Source organism: Eleutherodactylus coqui, chromosome 6, assembly GCF_035609145.1.
Source record: "Eleutherodactylus coqui strain aEleCoq1 chromosome 6, aEleCoq1.hap1, whole genome shotgun sequence".
Taxonomy (NCBI): Eukaryota; Metazoa; Chordata; class Amphibia; order Anura; family Eleutherodactylidae; genus Eleutherodactylus; species Eleutherodactylus coqui.
Genome location: NC_089842.1, coordinates 26,987,476 through 27,004,915, shown reverse-complemented (window position 1 = coordinate 27,004,915; position 17,440 = coordinate 26,987,476). Strand labels below are relative to the sequence as shown.

Genomic DNA, 17,440 nt, shown 5'->3' with positions numbered 1-17,440 from the left:
GAGTATGAGCGGAGGTCCGGGAGGAAGCGCCGGTATGCAGAAGAAGCTGCCGGCCCGCGCAGAGACCTTAGTGAAAGTCACTGCGGTCAGGGTGCAGAACCCTGTGTGATTGGGGGAGGGGGCGGTGACGGGAAGAACAAGGGGGACCCTGTGTGATTGGGGGAGGGAGGGAGAGAACGAGGGGGACACTGTGTGATGGGGGGGGGGGGCGATGGGGACCCTGTGTGATAGGGGGTGGGAATGAGGGGAACCCTGTGTGATGGGGGGGGGGGTGAACAAGGGGAACCCTATGTGATGGGGGGATGAGGAAAACCCTGTGTGATAGGGGGAAAATGAGGGGGACCCTGTGTGATGGGGGGGGTATGAAGGGGACCCTGTGTGATGGGGGATGAACGAGGGGGACCCTGAGTGATGGGGGGGGGGACTGAGGGGGACCCTGTGTGATGGGGGGGGGACTCTGTGTGATGGGAGTGTGGGAACGAGGGGGACACTGTGTGATGGGGGGGACGAGGGGGACCCTGTGTGATGGGGGGCCCTGTGTGATGAGGGGGTGAACGAGGGGAACCCTGTGTGATGGGGGGAGAATGAGGGGGACCCTGTGTGATGGGGGGGACGAGGGGGACTCTGAGTGATGGGGGGGACTGAGGCGGACCCTGTGTGATTGAGGGGAACGAGGGGGACCCTGTGTAATGGGGGGACGGGGACGAGGAGGACCCTGCGTGATGGGGGGAGAACGAGGGGGACCCTGAGTGATGGGGGGGGGGTATGAGGGGGACCCTGTGTTATGGGGGGGGGACTGAGAAGGACCCTGGGTGATGGGGGGGAACGAGGGGGACCCTAAGTGATGGGGGGGGGGGAGAGGGGGACCCTGTGTGATGGGGGGACGACGAGGGGGATCCTGTTATTTATCTATCTATCTATCTATCTATCTATCTCGTATCTGTCTGTCTCATATCTATCTGCCGAGAATGAGATATAATTATATCAATCTACATAATGTTCTGTGAGATAAAGAGCCTGGACTCCAACTTGATACATTGTAGCAAACAAGACTAGACACAATTCAGTTGAAAGCAGAACTAGTTGTGCACGTGGTTTCTGTTTTGGGCTGTTTGTTCTCATTCACTGACAGCAGATACAGATCTTGACAATGATTAGAAATTGCAACACAAAATCTATTAGGAAGTTGCAGAACTTGTCATTATGCAGAGATTAAGCTTCATTAATATACATCAGGAGAGCACCTTGAATTCAGCAATTTATTTCTTTATCTTCTGAAAAGTTTCTGCAATGCAGATCCTTCATCAGACAGGAACATCGAATCACAAAGTTCATTGAAGCCCAGACCTACAGGAATCCTGGCGGAATGCCATACACATTATATGGCACAATGATTGTTTCGGGGGGCACTGTGATTGGGTGGGACTGTAACTAGCACTAAATAGAGGAACGGTCATTGTTAGGGAGCACATTAGAAGCATAGTGATTGTTTCAGGGGCACTACAAGTACTACACAAAGGGCTACTGTACTGTGATTTGTACAGATTGGACACTATGACTGATACTGTTTAGAACAGTAACTGGCATGGTGGTGGCACAATATAGGTTGGCAGATAATATTGCCATGGTAGATGGGTACTATATGGGGAGGGCACTGAGCTTTGGAGGGCAATGACATAGGTATTACTTGGATTATACAGTGATTTATATGGGAGGGGTGCTGCAGACGGCTGTTTTATTGCTGTAATGGTGGCATCTGCAAATGGAACACGTGAAAAGCTCTAAGTATATAGAATCCCTGCATCATTTGCACCCACCACCACTTTATAGCATGCTGGTGCGGCTGACACTGTTAGGGCTTATTCACATCAGCATCAGAGGTTTCATCACTGAATTCTGTTAAAAAAACAGGATGAAATAGCGCAGCATGCAGCACTATTTCATCATGTCAAATCCTGTAAAATGCCTGCTGGCAACTTAATGGACCCCATTGTACAAAATGGGGTCCATTCGGAGATGTTTGGTTCTTGACTGTTCCATTTGGTCATTGGGTACCATTTTCCTGCTGCCATAAATACGCATATGTGAAAAAGCCCTAACTTAATAACACAACCAGGCTTGTATGTGACGCCGCTCCAGCTCTGACATGTAATGTAGCACTCAGAACACAGAAAGTTCCCCCACCTGATACTACAGGCGGAAAAAAACACCTGATTTTTTGCAAAGTGTTCAAAGATGTATAGATAATTGGAGACTCTGAGACAAAGCTGCATTAAACTGAGGTCAGCTAATAGATGCTCACCCACACAGTACATCCTGTCTGAGGTCTGCGCCATTAACAGGAACGTCCAACCTCATACAGCAGCTTCCTGTAATGTGCCTGCGGGGGAAGTGGCTTACTGTCCTCTTCCTGAAAGAAACCCATTTCCCATATCGGTGTTCAGACTGCAGCCCCTCCACATGGAAATGATGCTGCTCAGCATGCAGGTCTTGGAGGAAATAGTCCAATGTCATAATTCTATGTACCAGACATTCTACTTGCTTTTGCAGCTGCTGCTTGGCATTGAGCACTGTATATGTGATTTTTCAGCATCTCTAAACAAAAATCCTCCATGAACTTACAGTAAGTGCTGGTAACAGAACTGGATTTAGAGTTGAGGTACTAAAGGACACTGTTGGCTTAAAGGGGTTTTCCAGGACTACACTATTGATGACCTATCCTTAGGTTAGGTAATTAATAGTTGATTGGCAAGGATCCACCACTTTGGATCCCCATCATTCAGCTGACTGAAGGGACAGAGGCACTTGGATGATGGGCTGTGAATTTATGTACATCAGTCTTATGGTCTGAGAGCAGCCCTATCAGATTAAAATGAATGGGATAGAGCTGTAATACCAGGTACAGCCACTATTTATTGTATGGCACTGTGCATGGTATAAACTTGAAATGACAGTGGCACTCACCTGAGCGCTGCTGCCACTTCACTCAGCTGATCAGTGAGGATCCCAAGTGGTGATCCCTGCAGATCAACTATTAATGACCTATCATGAGGATAGGACATCAATAGTGTAATGATGAAAAACCCATTTAAGTGATCAGAAGTTAAAATAAGCAGTCATAATGGAATTAATTTTATACATTCTTATATTTGTTCGGGATCCCTGTCAGTCAGCTGACTGAAGAGACCATGGCACTCGGGGGAGCACTGCAGCCACTTCTCAGGACTGTGATGTCAAGTACATCGGTCACATGGTCTGAGAATGGCTGCATCATATTCAGGTGATTGGGACCAAACTGTAATGCCAGGCTCAGTATGGTGCTGTGCCTGGTATGGACTGAAATGATAGCGGTGCTCACCTGAGTGCTGCGGTCACTTCAGTAAGCTGATCAGTGAGAATTCCAAGCAGCGTACACCCGCCGGTCAACTATTGATGACCTATCCTGAGGATAGGTCAATAGTGTAGTGCTGTAAAACCCCTTTAAGGGGTCAGAAATGAAAATAAGCAGTCACAATGCAATTAATTATATACATTCTTACAGTTGGCGCCAAGCTTACACCTTGGGCCCGCCGTCACCTGAGAAGTAACAGTGAAATACATCAACATAAACCAGCAAGGAGAATGCTAGTAGGGACATATACAGGCTTAGGCTTTATTCCCATGACCGCATATTGGCCGCCGTTTTCACGACCGGCCAATATATGCTACATCAGGAGAGAAAACATTTGGTGAACGGGTGCACAAATCAAACATTTGTGCGCCCGTTCAGATGGCCTGGTGACCTCAGAACTAATGCTCTGAGCTCACCAAGCCATCGCCCATTTCCACTTCCTCCCCATTGCAGGCTCACCTCTCGTTCTCCCCTGCTCATTTTGTGTAATGGGAGGGGGCGGGCGGGGAGCTAAGCACCGGTCTGCCCCACCTCCTCCTATTGATGGCTTTGGGCAAGTGGCGGGGAGATGGTGGGCGCTTAACTCCGCCCCTTGTCCATAGCCATCAATGAGAGAAAGCAGGGCGGACAGGCGCTTAGCTCCGCCTCCACCCTTCCCATTGCACAAAACGAGCGGGGAGGAACGAGAGGTGAGCACAAACGGGGGGAGAGGAGAACAGAGGGAGGGAGCCACGCTACTAAAATCCCTCCCACCTATGGCCGCTGCCAAGGACAACCATATGAGCCCATGCAGCAGCCGACGTATTCAGGCCCATAAGATATTTTTTTTTAGGACTATCTTTTGGGGTCGACGTAAAAACGCCTGGCGCTATATTGGCTGGCCGGGCGTTTTTACGTCTCAGAAATACACCCATGTGATCTGATGCATTGGAATCCAATGCATCAGATCACAGTGCATTATGGCCAGCAGTGAAAACGGCCGGCCAATATGCGCTCGTGGGAAAGAGCCCTTATAAAGTATCTAACCATTATATTTAGTCCTTGAGGGAGCAGAGCATTTAGCATATGTTGCAATTCGGACTCTTCGACCCCGCTGCTTCTTTCTCACACAGAAATACAGGATGATAATACTAAACAGAATTAAGGGCGTATTCGCCAGAATCAGGATGTAGAGGATGATGGGGTGCGGGGCCAACGGTAATGGCTGCTGGTCATCTGAAATAAAAGAGAGTTCTGTAAAAGAGGGAACTTAAAGGGGAACTCCATCAGGGACACATCACGTCTCCTGCCAGAGCCTCCCTGATACCCAATAGCAGCAGTAGCTTTACTTTCACTTGGGGGATTGCTGGAGTATAAAACATGAAACAATCCACAAAGTGATGGGATTAGACTGAAGGCTGATATTACAAGCTGTGTAAGGCTGTAATATGGCACCATACCGTACCCCTGTATGTCTCTGCACATGAGCACCATACAGCAGGACGTGGCATGACTATGGCTCATACAACACTACTGACATGCCAATATATGGGCATCATGCACACGGCCTTTCCCACAACTTAAAAATTGCCTCGCAACCATTGTGTCTTTGCTGGTTGCTGCTGACCAGGACATGTGACTGCTGCAACCAATCGCTGACCACAGCGGTAAGTTTCTACAGCTAGTGATTGGCTGCAGCAGTCACATGTCCTGGTCAGCAGCAACCAGGAAGGAAACAATCGTTGCGAGGCAATTGTAATTGCAAAAGTAATGGGAAAACCTCTTTAAGCATGATCAATACGTTTAATATGGCTGCTGGGTGCACAGTCAGTTCCCACACAGTTCTCCCCCCACCTCCCCCCCCCCCCCCCGACCTCTCCAATAACAGGAGACTGAGCTAATTACCAGACTTGCACACGTTTATCATTCGACACACGCTTATCATCAAACATGCTGATCACCAGATGCTTATCACCAATCACATGCCTATCAACAGACAGGCCATTCACTAGATACATGTCTATCACCAGACATATACTAATGGCCAAGTGTTGGGCAAACGATGCCCGACACTCGTCCCTGTGTCTCTGCGCTTCCGTAGGGAGCTAGCACAGCTGGCTCGCACACGGAGCAGCCAGCAGGGTGGCGGGGCAGTGCCGGAGATTTCTCTCCTCTCACTCCCACGCCCCTCTCCATTCACATCTAATAGGGAAAACAGCGCTTGTGTGAACGAGGCCTTATTACAAGACATGCGCTTGTCATTCCACAGACGCTAACCTTACCACACACGCTTAGCAACATACATGCTGATCACCAGGCACAGATTCATCACCAGTCATATGCTTATAACTAGAAATGAGCGAGCATACTCGCTAAGGACAAATACTCGGGCGAGTATTGTCCTTTTCGAGTACCTGCCATCGGGGAAGAGCGGGGGGGGGGGGGGGGAGATCACTCTCTCTCCCCCTACTCCCTCCTGCAACACACCGCTCACCCCCACCGGCACCCGAATCTTTTCTCACGAGCGGGCAGGTACTCGCTAAGGACAATACTCGCTCGAGTATTTGTCCTTAGCGAGTATGCTCGCTCATCTATACTTATAACCATGAGTACAATTCTCACCAGACACGCACTGATCACCAGACTCAGGTATACAGCTTGTTAATATTCATCATGTCCCAGCCTCGTTTTCTCTAACATCTACCACCAGCGGATACTCTGAAGTCAACCATAGACATCAGAATCCAGACTCTTCTAGACTGATGTGTCGGCTGTGTGTAGATACTAATGTATAATATACTGTATACGCCCGTGTAATGTGAGTGCATACTTTACCTGCACAGGTAACCTCCATACTCTGCTCCACCAGACTCTCTCCCATGTACTGGAGTCTGCAGGTGAACGTCTGGTTTTGTTGGGTTGAACATCGCTGAATTCCATTTGTCCAAACGCTGATGAGCCAGTAGGAATTGTTCGATGTTGGAGTCAGACTGGAAGCAATGTGATGGTATGCTTTACCCTGGAACTCCCAAAATAAGTCCACATTCCGAGGTGCTTGTACTTTAACTTGGCAGATGAGGTCAGTGTGGTTCACAAATGTACTGAACTCCTCTGTAAATTATGAAAAGTTAGATATATGAAAAGATAGATATAGATTCATTGTCAAAACCAATCCCTCACCTAGAAGTTGTCAGAATGGAATGAAACTTTCTCTGTGTGACTGTAACGCTGATATGAAGTAAGTGATTAAAATATCAGAGCAAAAGGATCATTTATTGTGGAAAAGTAAGGCCCTAGTACCCTGCTGTACCACCTCTAGCTGGGATACAAGATGTGATACAGGCAGGCATGGAGGCTCTAGTGCACTGTTGTACCACCTCTAGCTTGGATTCAAGATGTGATACTGGTGGGCATGGAGGCTCTAGTACCTATTGTACCGCTTCTAGCTTAGATACATGATGTAATATGGGTGGGCATAGAGACTTCAGTACTCTGTTGTACCGCCTCTAGCTTGGATACAAGATGTAATATGGGTGGGCACAAGGGCTCTAGCACCCTGTTGTACCACCTCTAGCTTGGATACAAGATGTAATATGGGTGGGCATGGAGGCTCTAGTACCCTGTTGTACCATCTCTAGCTTGGATATAAGATGTAATATGGGTGAGCATGGAAGCTCTAGTTCCCTGTTGTACCACCTCTAGCTTGGATACAAGATGTGATACTGGTGGGCATAAAGGCCCTAGTACCCTGTTGTATCATCTCTAGCTTGGATACAAGATGTAATATGGGTGGGCATAGAGGCTCTAGTTCCCTGTTGTACAACCTCTAGCTTGGATACAAGATGTGATACTGGTGGGCATGGAGGCTCTTGTACCCTGTTGTACCACCTCTAGCTTGGATGCAAGATGTAATATGGGTGGGCACAAGGCCTCTAGTACCCTGTTTTACCACCTCTAGCTTGGCTACAAGATGTAATATGGGTAGGCATAGAGGCTCTAGTACCCTGCTAGGTTGCTTCCTTGATAATAAGATCTGCCTCGATAATAAGCCCTATCCCGGTTTTCAGGGAAGACTTGAACTATATGCTAAGCTAAGACCTAGCTAACCTACATGAAAAAAACAGCAATAATCACCTGGTCCCCAGTGTCCCAGTGCCTCGCGATGGTCTCCAGGAGTGCTGCGGCAAGCTGCAGTGTCCTCCACACTGATATATCAGTTTCTTTCTGGTGATGAGGCTTTGAATACCCCACCTCCAGCAAAGCGAGCGCTGTGATTGGATTGAGCGCCAGCCAATCACAGCCGGCGCTCGATCATTCACAGCCATTCAGTGAATGAAATCACTGAATGGCTGTGATTGGCTCATCAAGCGCCGGTTGTGATTGGTTGGCACTTGATCCAATCACAGCACTCGCCATGCTGGAGGCGAGGTATTTAAAGCCCCATTTACCAGAAAGAAACTGATGTGTCGGCGTGGAGACTATCACAAGGCATCGGGACGCCGTGGACCAGGTGAATATAAGCCCCCCCCCCCCCCAAAAAAAAATAAGACACTGTTCTTCTTTTGGGGCAAAAATTAATATAAGACAGTGTCTTATTTTCAAGTAAACATGGTAGCTTTGATGTAAGATAAGATACGGGCTGACATGGAGGCTCTAGTACTCTGTTGAGTACAAGATGTGATATGGGTGGGCATGGAGTCTCTAGTACCCTGTTGGGCTGCCTCTAGCTTGGATACGAGATGTGATATGGGTGGGCATGGAGGCTGTAGTGTCCTGGTGGGCCACCTCTAGCTTGGATACAAGATATAATGCAGGGGGGGCATGGAGGCTCTAGCACCCTGTGGGGCCACCTCTAGCTTTGATACAAGATGTGATAGGGGCAGCATGGAGGCTCTAGTACCCTGTTGGGCCATTTCTTGTTTGGATACAAAATGCGATAGGGGGGGGGGGGCATGGAGGCTCTAGTACCCTGTTGGGCTGCTTCTAGCTTCGATATAAGGTGAGATTTGCAATATATATATATATATATATATATATATATATATATATATATATATTTTTTTTTTTTTTTACTAAGAGGATAGACAGACAGACATTTTAGATTTGCTTACCATACACAAGAAGATAGGTTCCACTCCCCGTATACCTTGTATTTTGTCCCTGTATCAGCAGGGATGTCTCACATGTGTAAGTATCGGTATATGACAGCTGTACGTTACTGATGGTCAGGGACAGGTCATTTTCAAACTTTGAGTAGACGAGCCGTGAATTGTTGCTCCTCACACTTTCTGGTTTCAGCTTGGGGTATAAATATTCTTTAACTTTCTTCTTGGAGTCTAGAATTAGCCAGTATAGATTGACCCGATCCAGTTTCACTCCATTTAGTTGCATGTAGCAGCTCAAGTTAGTGGAAGAGTCCACCATGGCAGCTACAGCGGGCGGCTGGAACAACGTAACTGCACAATGGCCACCACCTGGAGAGCAAACACACCAGCATAAGGGAAATGCTTGTATGGAGATATAACTATGGTGAAACACATTCAGTTCTTGGAGGATCAGACTGATACACAGATACATAGAAGAGCGGAGGCACTAGAACCAAGGTAAAAATAAGCGCCATTGTGGTGCCATGTTTTGCTATCTAGGACAGAAGAGTCTGGTATTTCTTCACTCCCCTTCCCATACCCTTTAGACCAGTTAACCTCCACTCCCTCTTGTTTGCAGTTTATTTGGAGAAAGGAGTCTTGCATGGATTCTTGTCTGGAACAGGACTCCCTCTCTTCTGGGACCCCAGAGCTGCTGCAGGGTAAGCCTACCTAGGAGGTTAACTGACATCATATCAGTGTTCAGAGTCCAAACACCAAAACTTTACTCAGGGGTGGACAAAGACAGGAGCGGGCCCCTGAGCAAAACAGTATATGGGCCCTTTGCACTCAAGTTGCTTATCATGGAGACCCCCATTTCTCTGACAATCCTCCAGTGATTTTGAAATATCAAATGTATCAGCTCAGCCCCCACATATAATTTGATAGCAGGAAGCTGCTTTTGTGGTGACAGTGAGTACTACCCCCCCCCCCCCCCCCCCCACACACACACACACACACACATGCCTGAGGGGATGATAAAGCATAGACAATGCGGTCTCAGAATTAGTCACCCTTTTATGATAAGTGTCTTCAGTACTAGGTAGGGGACCTTTGCTGTTATGGCCTTCTGCAAATGTGATGCTCAGCCAGACAGCAGCTTCTGACAGCGTTCCTGAGGAATCTTAGCACGTTCTTCATAGACAATGGACTCCAGGTCGTTAATATTCTTGGGTGTATTTGCTACAATCGCATTCTTCATGCCCCACTATGGATTTTCTATGGGATACAAGTCAGGTAACTGTGACAGCCACTGAATAATCTTTTAGGACTTCTTCTGAAACAAAGTCTTGATGGCCTTTGAGGTCCTCTTGGAAGGTCCAATGATGCCCAAGCCTCAGCTTCTGCATGGAAGACATGACCATTTCTCCCAGGATTCCTTGATACTTGATTAGATCCATCTTGTCTTCCATACACTGCAGGCTTCTAGTGCTAGAGGAAGCAAAACAGCCCCAGAGCATTACCCAGCCACCGCCATGCTTCACTGTAGCATCACCGAGCCACCGCCATGCTTCACTGTAGCATCACCGAGCTACCGCCATGCTTCACTGTAGCATCACCGAGCCACCACCATGCTTCACTGTAGCATCACCCAGCCACCGCCATGCTTCGCTATAGCATCACTGAGCCATCACCATGCTTCACTGTAGCATCACCGAGCCACCGCCATGATTCACTGTAGCATCACCGAGCCACCGTCATGCTTCACTGTAGCATCACGGAGCTACCGCCATGCTTCACTGTAGCATCACTGAGCCATTGCCATGCTTCACTGTAGCATCACTGAGCCCCCGCCATGCTTCACTGTAGCATCACCTAGCCATCGCCATGCTTCACTGTAGCATCACCGAGCCATTTCCATGCTTCACTGTAGCATCACCGAGCCACCGCCACGCTTCACTGTAACATCACCGAGCCACCGCTATGCTTCACTATACCATCACCGAGCTACCGCCATGCTTCACTGTAGCATCACTGGGCCACCACCATGCTTCACTGTAGCATCACCGGGCCACCGCCATGCTTCACTGTAGTATCACCGGGCCACTGCCATGCTTCACTGTAGCATCATCCAGCCATCGCCATGCTTCACTGTAGCATCACCGAGCCACCGCCATGCTTCACTGTAGCCTCACCCAGCTACCGCCATGCTTCACTGTAGCATCACCCAGCTGTCACCATGCTTCACTGTAGCATTACCGGCCACCGCCATGCTTCACTGAAGACAGGAGCTTCTTTTCAGCATATGCTTCCTTCTTCCTCCTCCAGACATACTGCTGATCCATAAGCCCGAAAAGTTCCAGTTTTGCTTAATGTCTCCACAGAACAGAATACCAAAACTTTTGTGGTTTCTTTATATGGTTTTGAGTATATTGGAGCTGACTTCTCTTGTGCTTTTGGGTCAGTAGAGGTGCATTTCTTGGAGTTCAGGCAGGAAAACCTTTAGAGTTTAGTATGTGCCTTCCTGTGCACGTGGAAACCTCAGAGGAATTCTAGTCAAGGGGTTAAATAATTCTGATACTGCAGCAGTAGTGTGTGGTGAACTCGTTATATATTTGTGTTGAGCTACTTACATGGTTATGGCTTTATTTGTTTTTGACAAACAACTGAAAGTTTGTTAATTTGTCAAATTAATGAAATTAATTGGGGGATGAATAACTGATTACAAATATAGATATGAGATAGATAGATAGATAGATAGATAGATAGATAGATAGATAGATAGATAGATAGATAGATAGATAGATAGATAGATAGATATGAGATAGATAGATAGATAGATAGATAGATATGAGAGAGAGAGAGATAGATAGATATGAGAGAGATAGATAGATATGAGAGCGATAGATAGATATGAGAGAGATAGATAGATATGAGAGAGATAGATAGATATGAGAGCGATAGATAGATATGAGAGAGATAGATAGATATGAGAGAGATAGATATGAGAGAGAGAGAGAGAGAGATATGAGAGAGATATATAGATATGAGAGAGATATAGATAGATGTGAGAGAAGGAGATAGATAGATATAAATTCATAATTGTTTCTTACCAAGTTTCAGAAATAGGAGGAAAATCCCTAAATAAATCATTATTCTCCTGTAGTAATGGATGGATCGTGTCCTGTAAAACACAACGGTAGAGGAGAATGCTGGATTAGATAAGTCATTACTGGGCACATTTCAGTCCAATGCTCTCTGTACTTATCTTTGCATTTCCGGCTTGTCCTGACCGGCCCTCATTGCAATTCTTCTAGACCTAAAATTGTTAAATCTCCAGTAAGAAGTGGTGATCCACAGGTGGGGTTGTCTATAAAGAGCTGGAGCATAGATACCAATCAGGCAGCGCTTGGATCTGCAATGGATCCTTTGTGAGAGGGAACATATCTCTGGTTGGTCCTTTCTACTTTACTATCGGACCGCCTCTTTTCTTCTATGTACCAGTAATGCTGAACCTAATGGCCAGTTTAAGACCCTAACACCACTAAGACTCTCCAGCCTTCACACTGTCATCAGACCCCTCAATAGTGAGCACCTGCCTTCAAAACATTAGGCGCAGAGCATGTTTTCTTATACATTAGACTATACACTAATGAGAGGGAACCTAACCACTTCATGACCATTGAAGAGTATATAGAGCGGGCTCGAGAACCACGTCTGCTCCATACCAGAGGCTATTAGCTGTTTTTCAGAGCTGACAGCCGCTGGCAACTGCTTCCAGCGCCCCATCGGCACTTCCTGCAACACAATTGCGAGGTGCCAATAGGCTAGCATGGTAGCCTGGAGCCTATTGAAGGCTCCCAGCGCTGCCATGCATGAATGCCTATCAAGCATGCGAGAGAACTTCATAGACAACTTTAAAAATAACTAAGTTCTGCAATACTGAAGTCCAGTATTGCAGGATATATTACCAGCGATCAAATGATTACAAGTTCAAGTCCCTTGTGGGGGACTGACTAAAAGTGTACAAAAGGGTTTAATAAACTTTTTTAAACAGCAAAAAGATTAAAAAACAGCAAAGGTTCAACCCCTTCCTTTTCACATTTTTCCTATAAAAATCTAAACAATTTAAAAAAACACATATTTGGTGTCGCTGTGTTTATAAAAGTCCAGGCTATTAAGATATCAGAATATTTGTCCCTCACGATGAACATAGAAAAAAATAACACTAGAAAATGTCAAAATTGCAGTATTTTTGGTTGTCCCAACTCTAAGAAAAAAGTGATCTAAAAGATGTATGTACTCCTAAACGGTACCAATAAAAACTGCAAACCACAGCTGTCACACGGCCCAAACGATGAAAAAAATGAAAGATACGGGTCTCAGAATAGAGAGAGAGAAAGCAATTTATGTTTTTAAAAAAGTTTATTTTTTAAAGTAGTAAAACATTAAAAAGACTGTCACCATAATTGTACTTTTTACTGCCCCATGAACGTCCTAAAGTCTACCCTCCCCACCCGTTTCCCAAATGGCACTATTTAATTTTTTTCTTACTTCACACCTCTTACATTTTTTTTCTCCAAATTTATGCAGTACATTTTATGTTATATTAAATAGTACCATTAAAAAATATAAGCTCTCATATGTTGATGGAAACTAGAACTTAGAAAGCGGGATTTGAAAAAATGAAAATAAAAAATAAATTCTGGTCCTGAAGGGGTTAATAATATACTTGTATCAAGATCCTGGCAGTAAAAAGTTGCAATTTTTGCCACAAGTGCTATTTAACACAAAAAGTGTTGACTATTTGCAATTTTACCCCAGCTTTGTCACTTTAAAAAAAGTGGGAGGGGCTTAGTGGTAGGAGGCGGGCCGCCAGGATCTGTTGGATTTATTATAATTTATGCCAGAAGTTTGGTGTAAATTATAGGTGAAATCTCTGCCAGCTCCTTGCTGTCTTAACTCGCACATGGGCGGTCTGAGATGCACTTAATACAGGCGCCTCCTAATATATTAGGTTCATCGTCTGATGGCAGGGATGTTTATTAGCACCAAGGAAACGAAACATAAATCCCCCCTTAGCTTTGTATGGGTCATCCCTGTAGAAATATGAAGACAGGCTTGTAGAGATGTAGCAGAGCTGAGTGTGCTACCAGAGGACTGCAGATAAAACAGAACTAGTTACAGTATTTTGAAGCAATGCAGAAATGAAAGAGTCTGGTGATGCTTCCTGCTGAAAATGTGGTGCTAATAAAGCAGAAATCGGTGCAAGAAATACAAACTGTAAGCAGTCGCCCCCAGTGATCATGTACTGCGAGAACTTTTCCTTTTGAGGGCGCTGATGTGGTCACGTCTGACATGTTTAGTTGAAAATACATAAACTTCCATACATGCGCTGAATTGGCACTTTATTACAGACCCCCATCGAGTAGCACGCTGGACCTCAGGGCTTTCAAAACTGTAGTAATTGGCATCCATCAGCAGGTAGCAGAGGGCATTGGGGGGCACCAAGAAAACCTTCCCCGCACCATTACTGCACCTCCACCAGCCGGACAGGAAGGGTCATCGATTCATGCTGCTTGTGTCAAATTCTGACCTCCCATCAGCAGCAGAGATCTGGATTCATCTGACCAGGTGATGTTTTTCCGCTGCTCAGTAATACAATTTTGTACTTTTTTGCCTGCTGTAATCTTGGCTTAATGATTCTCTTACACAGACTAGCGCTGGAACTGTTCACCTGCTGTTATAGCGGATCCATGCTATGGAGCGCTGGGCACACCTATGGAAGCTTTAACACTTGTGCTGTAAAAAAGTTGCACATATTCATGCAAAGGGGTATTTGAACAAACATGTGCAACTTCTTAGCTTTCTGCACCAGCCCCACCACTTTTCCGACATTTGGGCGGACCTTGAAGGGTGGGGGGCGGTGGAGGAGGTGGGAGCATGGCTGCCCCAGGCCGATAGTGTTATGTCTTCATGTATTCAGCCGGCCATGTATCGAGAGAAATCATGCCTAGCCGTTGTCATAAATACCAGGCTTAGTAAATTTCCCCCAATGAGTTGTGTGTTTTGACATGCTTGCAGGCAGCAAACTATATAAGGAAGCTGCCAGGGACTGAAGGTCAGGATTTGGGAGAGAAGTGGTTAAGAAAAAACGACCGGGAGTTTAGGGAAGGTGGAGTCAAGAAAGGAAGAGGATGAGTCAGAAGGTGAAGAAAAAGGGAGAAGAGCAGACAACAGCATCGTGTGGAAGATGCCCGCCCAACCTCCCGGGAGGTAGCTGGGGAGTCGGGCACAAAGGCGTGGGGGTGTACGGTTTGGAAGTTCACAGCGGGTAGGCGGATAAACTTCCCATGTCAGTTAAGCAAGGCGGTCTACAGCCTGACTCAATCGGGGCTTACGTACGCCGTTTGGGTTACTAAGTAAAAGGGGTAGAGATACATGGGAACGGTGTAGTTTTCTAGAAGTTTAAACGTTTTTAAAATTGTTCATAATGGTTATTTAATAAAGCTGTGGCCATCCCACTTAAAAAGCCAGAAGTGGTAGAGTGTTGGTTATTTTAGGTAAAAGGGAGTGGCTAATGGTGGCATACCACCAGTCTAATTGGAGCACCAGCATTGTTTTTGACTGCTCCTGAGTCTGAGTTTTCAGAACAATTTCCAACATCCTCCTCTGACTCCTTTCAAGGATGAGTTGTTTCTGTCTATAGGATCCTCTTTAGCTGAATGTTTTTCCCCCCATCACTCTATTGTCGGTATAATCTCTACATCGCTACATGTGAAAACACCACACGGTTGACAGTGAGGTCCTGGCCCGGCTGGTCTAGCACTGATGACTCTGATATATATGCTGAAGAAGATCATTATATACAATATATAGTACTGCACTCCTCTTATATAGGTGCTGAAGATCATAATCTAGAATATATAGCACTGCATTCGTCTTATGAAGGGGCTGAAGAAGAGAATCATCACAGATTCACATTTTAGGAAGGTGGCCCATGTAAATTGTGTCTATGGGGCCCCTTCCTTCCACCCAAACCATTGATCCACCTGCACACAATGAATGAACTCAATCCATGGATAGAAGGGAAAAAAATTACCTTCGCTCAACGATGGAGGAACGGCAGATTCTTCTTCAGACCTTATGAAAGTAAAATAAGAAATCTCGGCGAGTGGGAGGGTCGCACTTCTCAGAATTCCCCTGCACCCAAAAGTAAAAAAATGTCAAGTTCCTGTCACAATAACACATTGCTAATAAGCTCTGTACGTCTTCTGAACTACTCAGAGTATCTATCGTCACATTCACAGTCATATATATAGTGCAGTGACATTTACCTAGATGTAGCAGAGCTGAACTTGTCTTGTGCACACTGTTAATACTCTGCATTAAGACCAGTAAGTGTTACCTGCTCTAGTAAAGAAAATACTTTAACCCCCAAATAGTCGCATTACATTTGAAAAAAAACCCTCAAAAATTTAACTTTTTTAAATGGTAGATTTCGAATTTTTATCTCATGTAAACATATTTGGCGCGGAACTTAAATGTATTTTTAACCTCTTAGTGACATAACTAATTTTAGCCTTAAGAGCCAGTAAATCTTTTTTCTCTTTTTTTGTTTTTCAGTTGTCATAACTTTTTTTATTTTTTTGGTTAATGTAGCTGTGTGACACCTTGTATTATGCGGGACAAGTCCTAGTTTTTATAAGGACTAATTTTGGGTACATAGAATGTATTACATAACTTTTAGTAATTGTTTTTTCTGGGAGGCAATGGAAAAAAGCTTTTTTACCTTTTTTTTTGGGGGGGGGGGGATTTATTTTTATGACGTTCATCATGTTGTAGTGTGTAAGTATAGTGTTTAGCTTTTTTATTTTACATGTCATTACACTTATGACAACACCAAATTTATAGAGGTTTTATTATGTTGTATTACTTTTGCACAGTATAAACATTTTTACTTACCGCATTCCAAGACCGGGTCACTTTAATTTCTCCCTCGAAGAGCTGTACGGGGGCTTGTTTTTTGTAGGATGACTTGGAGTTTTTATTGATACTGTTTTAAGATATATTTGACTTTTTGTTTATTTTATATTCCTGTTTTAAGGAAGCAAGATGACCAGAGATCGGCTATTTTGGCATTTTTTAACTAAATTTACTGTGCTGGATAAATGTAATATTTTATAGTATGGGTTGTGATTAGAGATGAGCGAGCGTACTCGGATAAGGCAGTTACTAAACGCTGCCCCCATCAAACTAGTGAAGGATCCTAGTTCAGCTATGCAAGAACCAAGTCTGTGGCAGAGCTTCAAAGACAATATTAAAAATCAGTATATACTGCAATACTGAACTACAGTATTGCAGCATATAGTACAAGCTATCAAATTATCACAAGTTTAAAGGGGTTGTCCCGCAGAAGCAAGTACAGTTCTCCATGGCAACGACCAAACTGCTTCTCTGGTCGCCGGAACAGTCGCGCTTGCGCAGAGAGGAATCCTCTTCTGGATGGTCCGGGCTCACGAGCTGCATCCTGGCTCCTCCCCCTTCTCAGCAGCATCGCGTAGCTCCGCCCCCGTCATGTGGTGCCAATCAGCCAATGAGGTGGCTGTAATCGGCAGTGGAGCTCAGACAGCAGAAGAACATCCACGGTGCATCATGGGAGAAGACCCGTGGTGCATCGTGGGAGAAGACCAGAGGTGCACCTTGGGAAATGACGGCGGCCATCTTGGAAAGAAGATTTTTTAAAGTTGCTGAACGGGGATTCAGGTAAGGTGATTTTTTTTTTTTTTAATAACACCTGGCAGCAGTATTCCTTTACAGGTACTGGTGGACTGGGCAAAAAAAAAATTCTCTTTAGGCGCGGGACAACCCCTTTAAGTCCCCTGTGGGAACTAAATAAAAGTGTACAAAAAAGGTTAATAAAGTTTTTTGAATAGTAAAGAAGTAAAAAAAAAACCAATAAAGGTTCAATCCTCTTTTCCCATTT

General features: G+C 45.4%; 1 protein-coding gene across 2 annotated transcripts; it reads right to left on the bottom strand.

Moving 5' to 3' along the window:
• Positions 1–3,948: 3,948 nt before the first annotated feature.
• Positions 3,949–15,799, bottom strand: LOC136631974 (uncharacterized). 2 transcript variants are annotated; one of them, XM_066606490.1, is made up of 5 exons: positions 15,557–15,799; positions 11,568–11,638; positions 8,482–8,844; positions 6,206–6,481; positions 3,949–4,606 (listed from the first exon to the last, which is right to left on the bottom strand). In XM_066606490.1, the coding sequence occupies exons 2-5, from the start codon at positions 11,605–11,607 to the stop codon at positions 4,413–4,415; spliced, it is 873 nt and encodes a 290-aa protein (XP_066462587.1). In that variant the 5' UTR covers positions 11,608–11,638; positions 15,557–15,799; the 3' UTR covers positions 3,949–4,412. The 2 variants fall into 2 exon arrangements, with proteins under 2 accessions (XP_066462587.1, XP_066462588.1); XM_066606491.1 differs by lacking the exon at positions 15,557–15,799 and having other exon boundaries at positions 11,568–11,741.
• Positions 15,800–17,440: the final 1,641 nt, after the last annotated feature.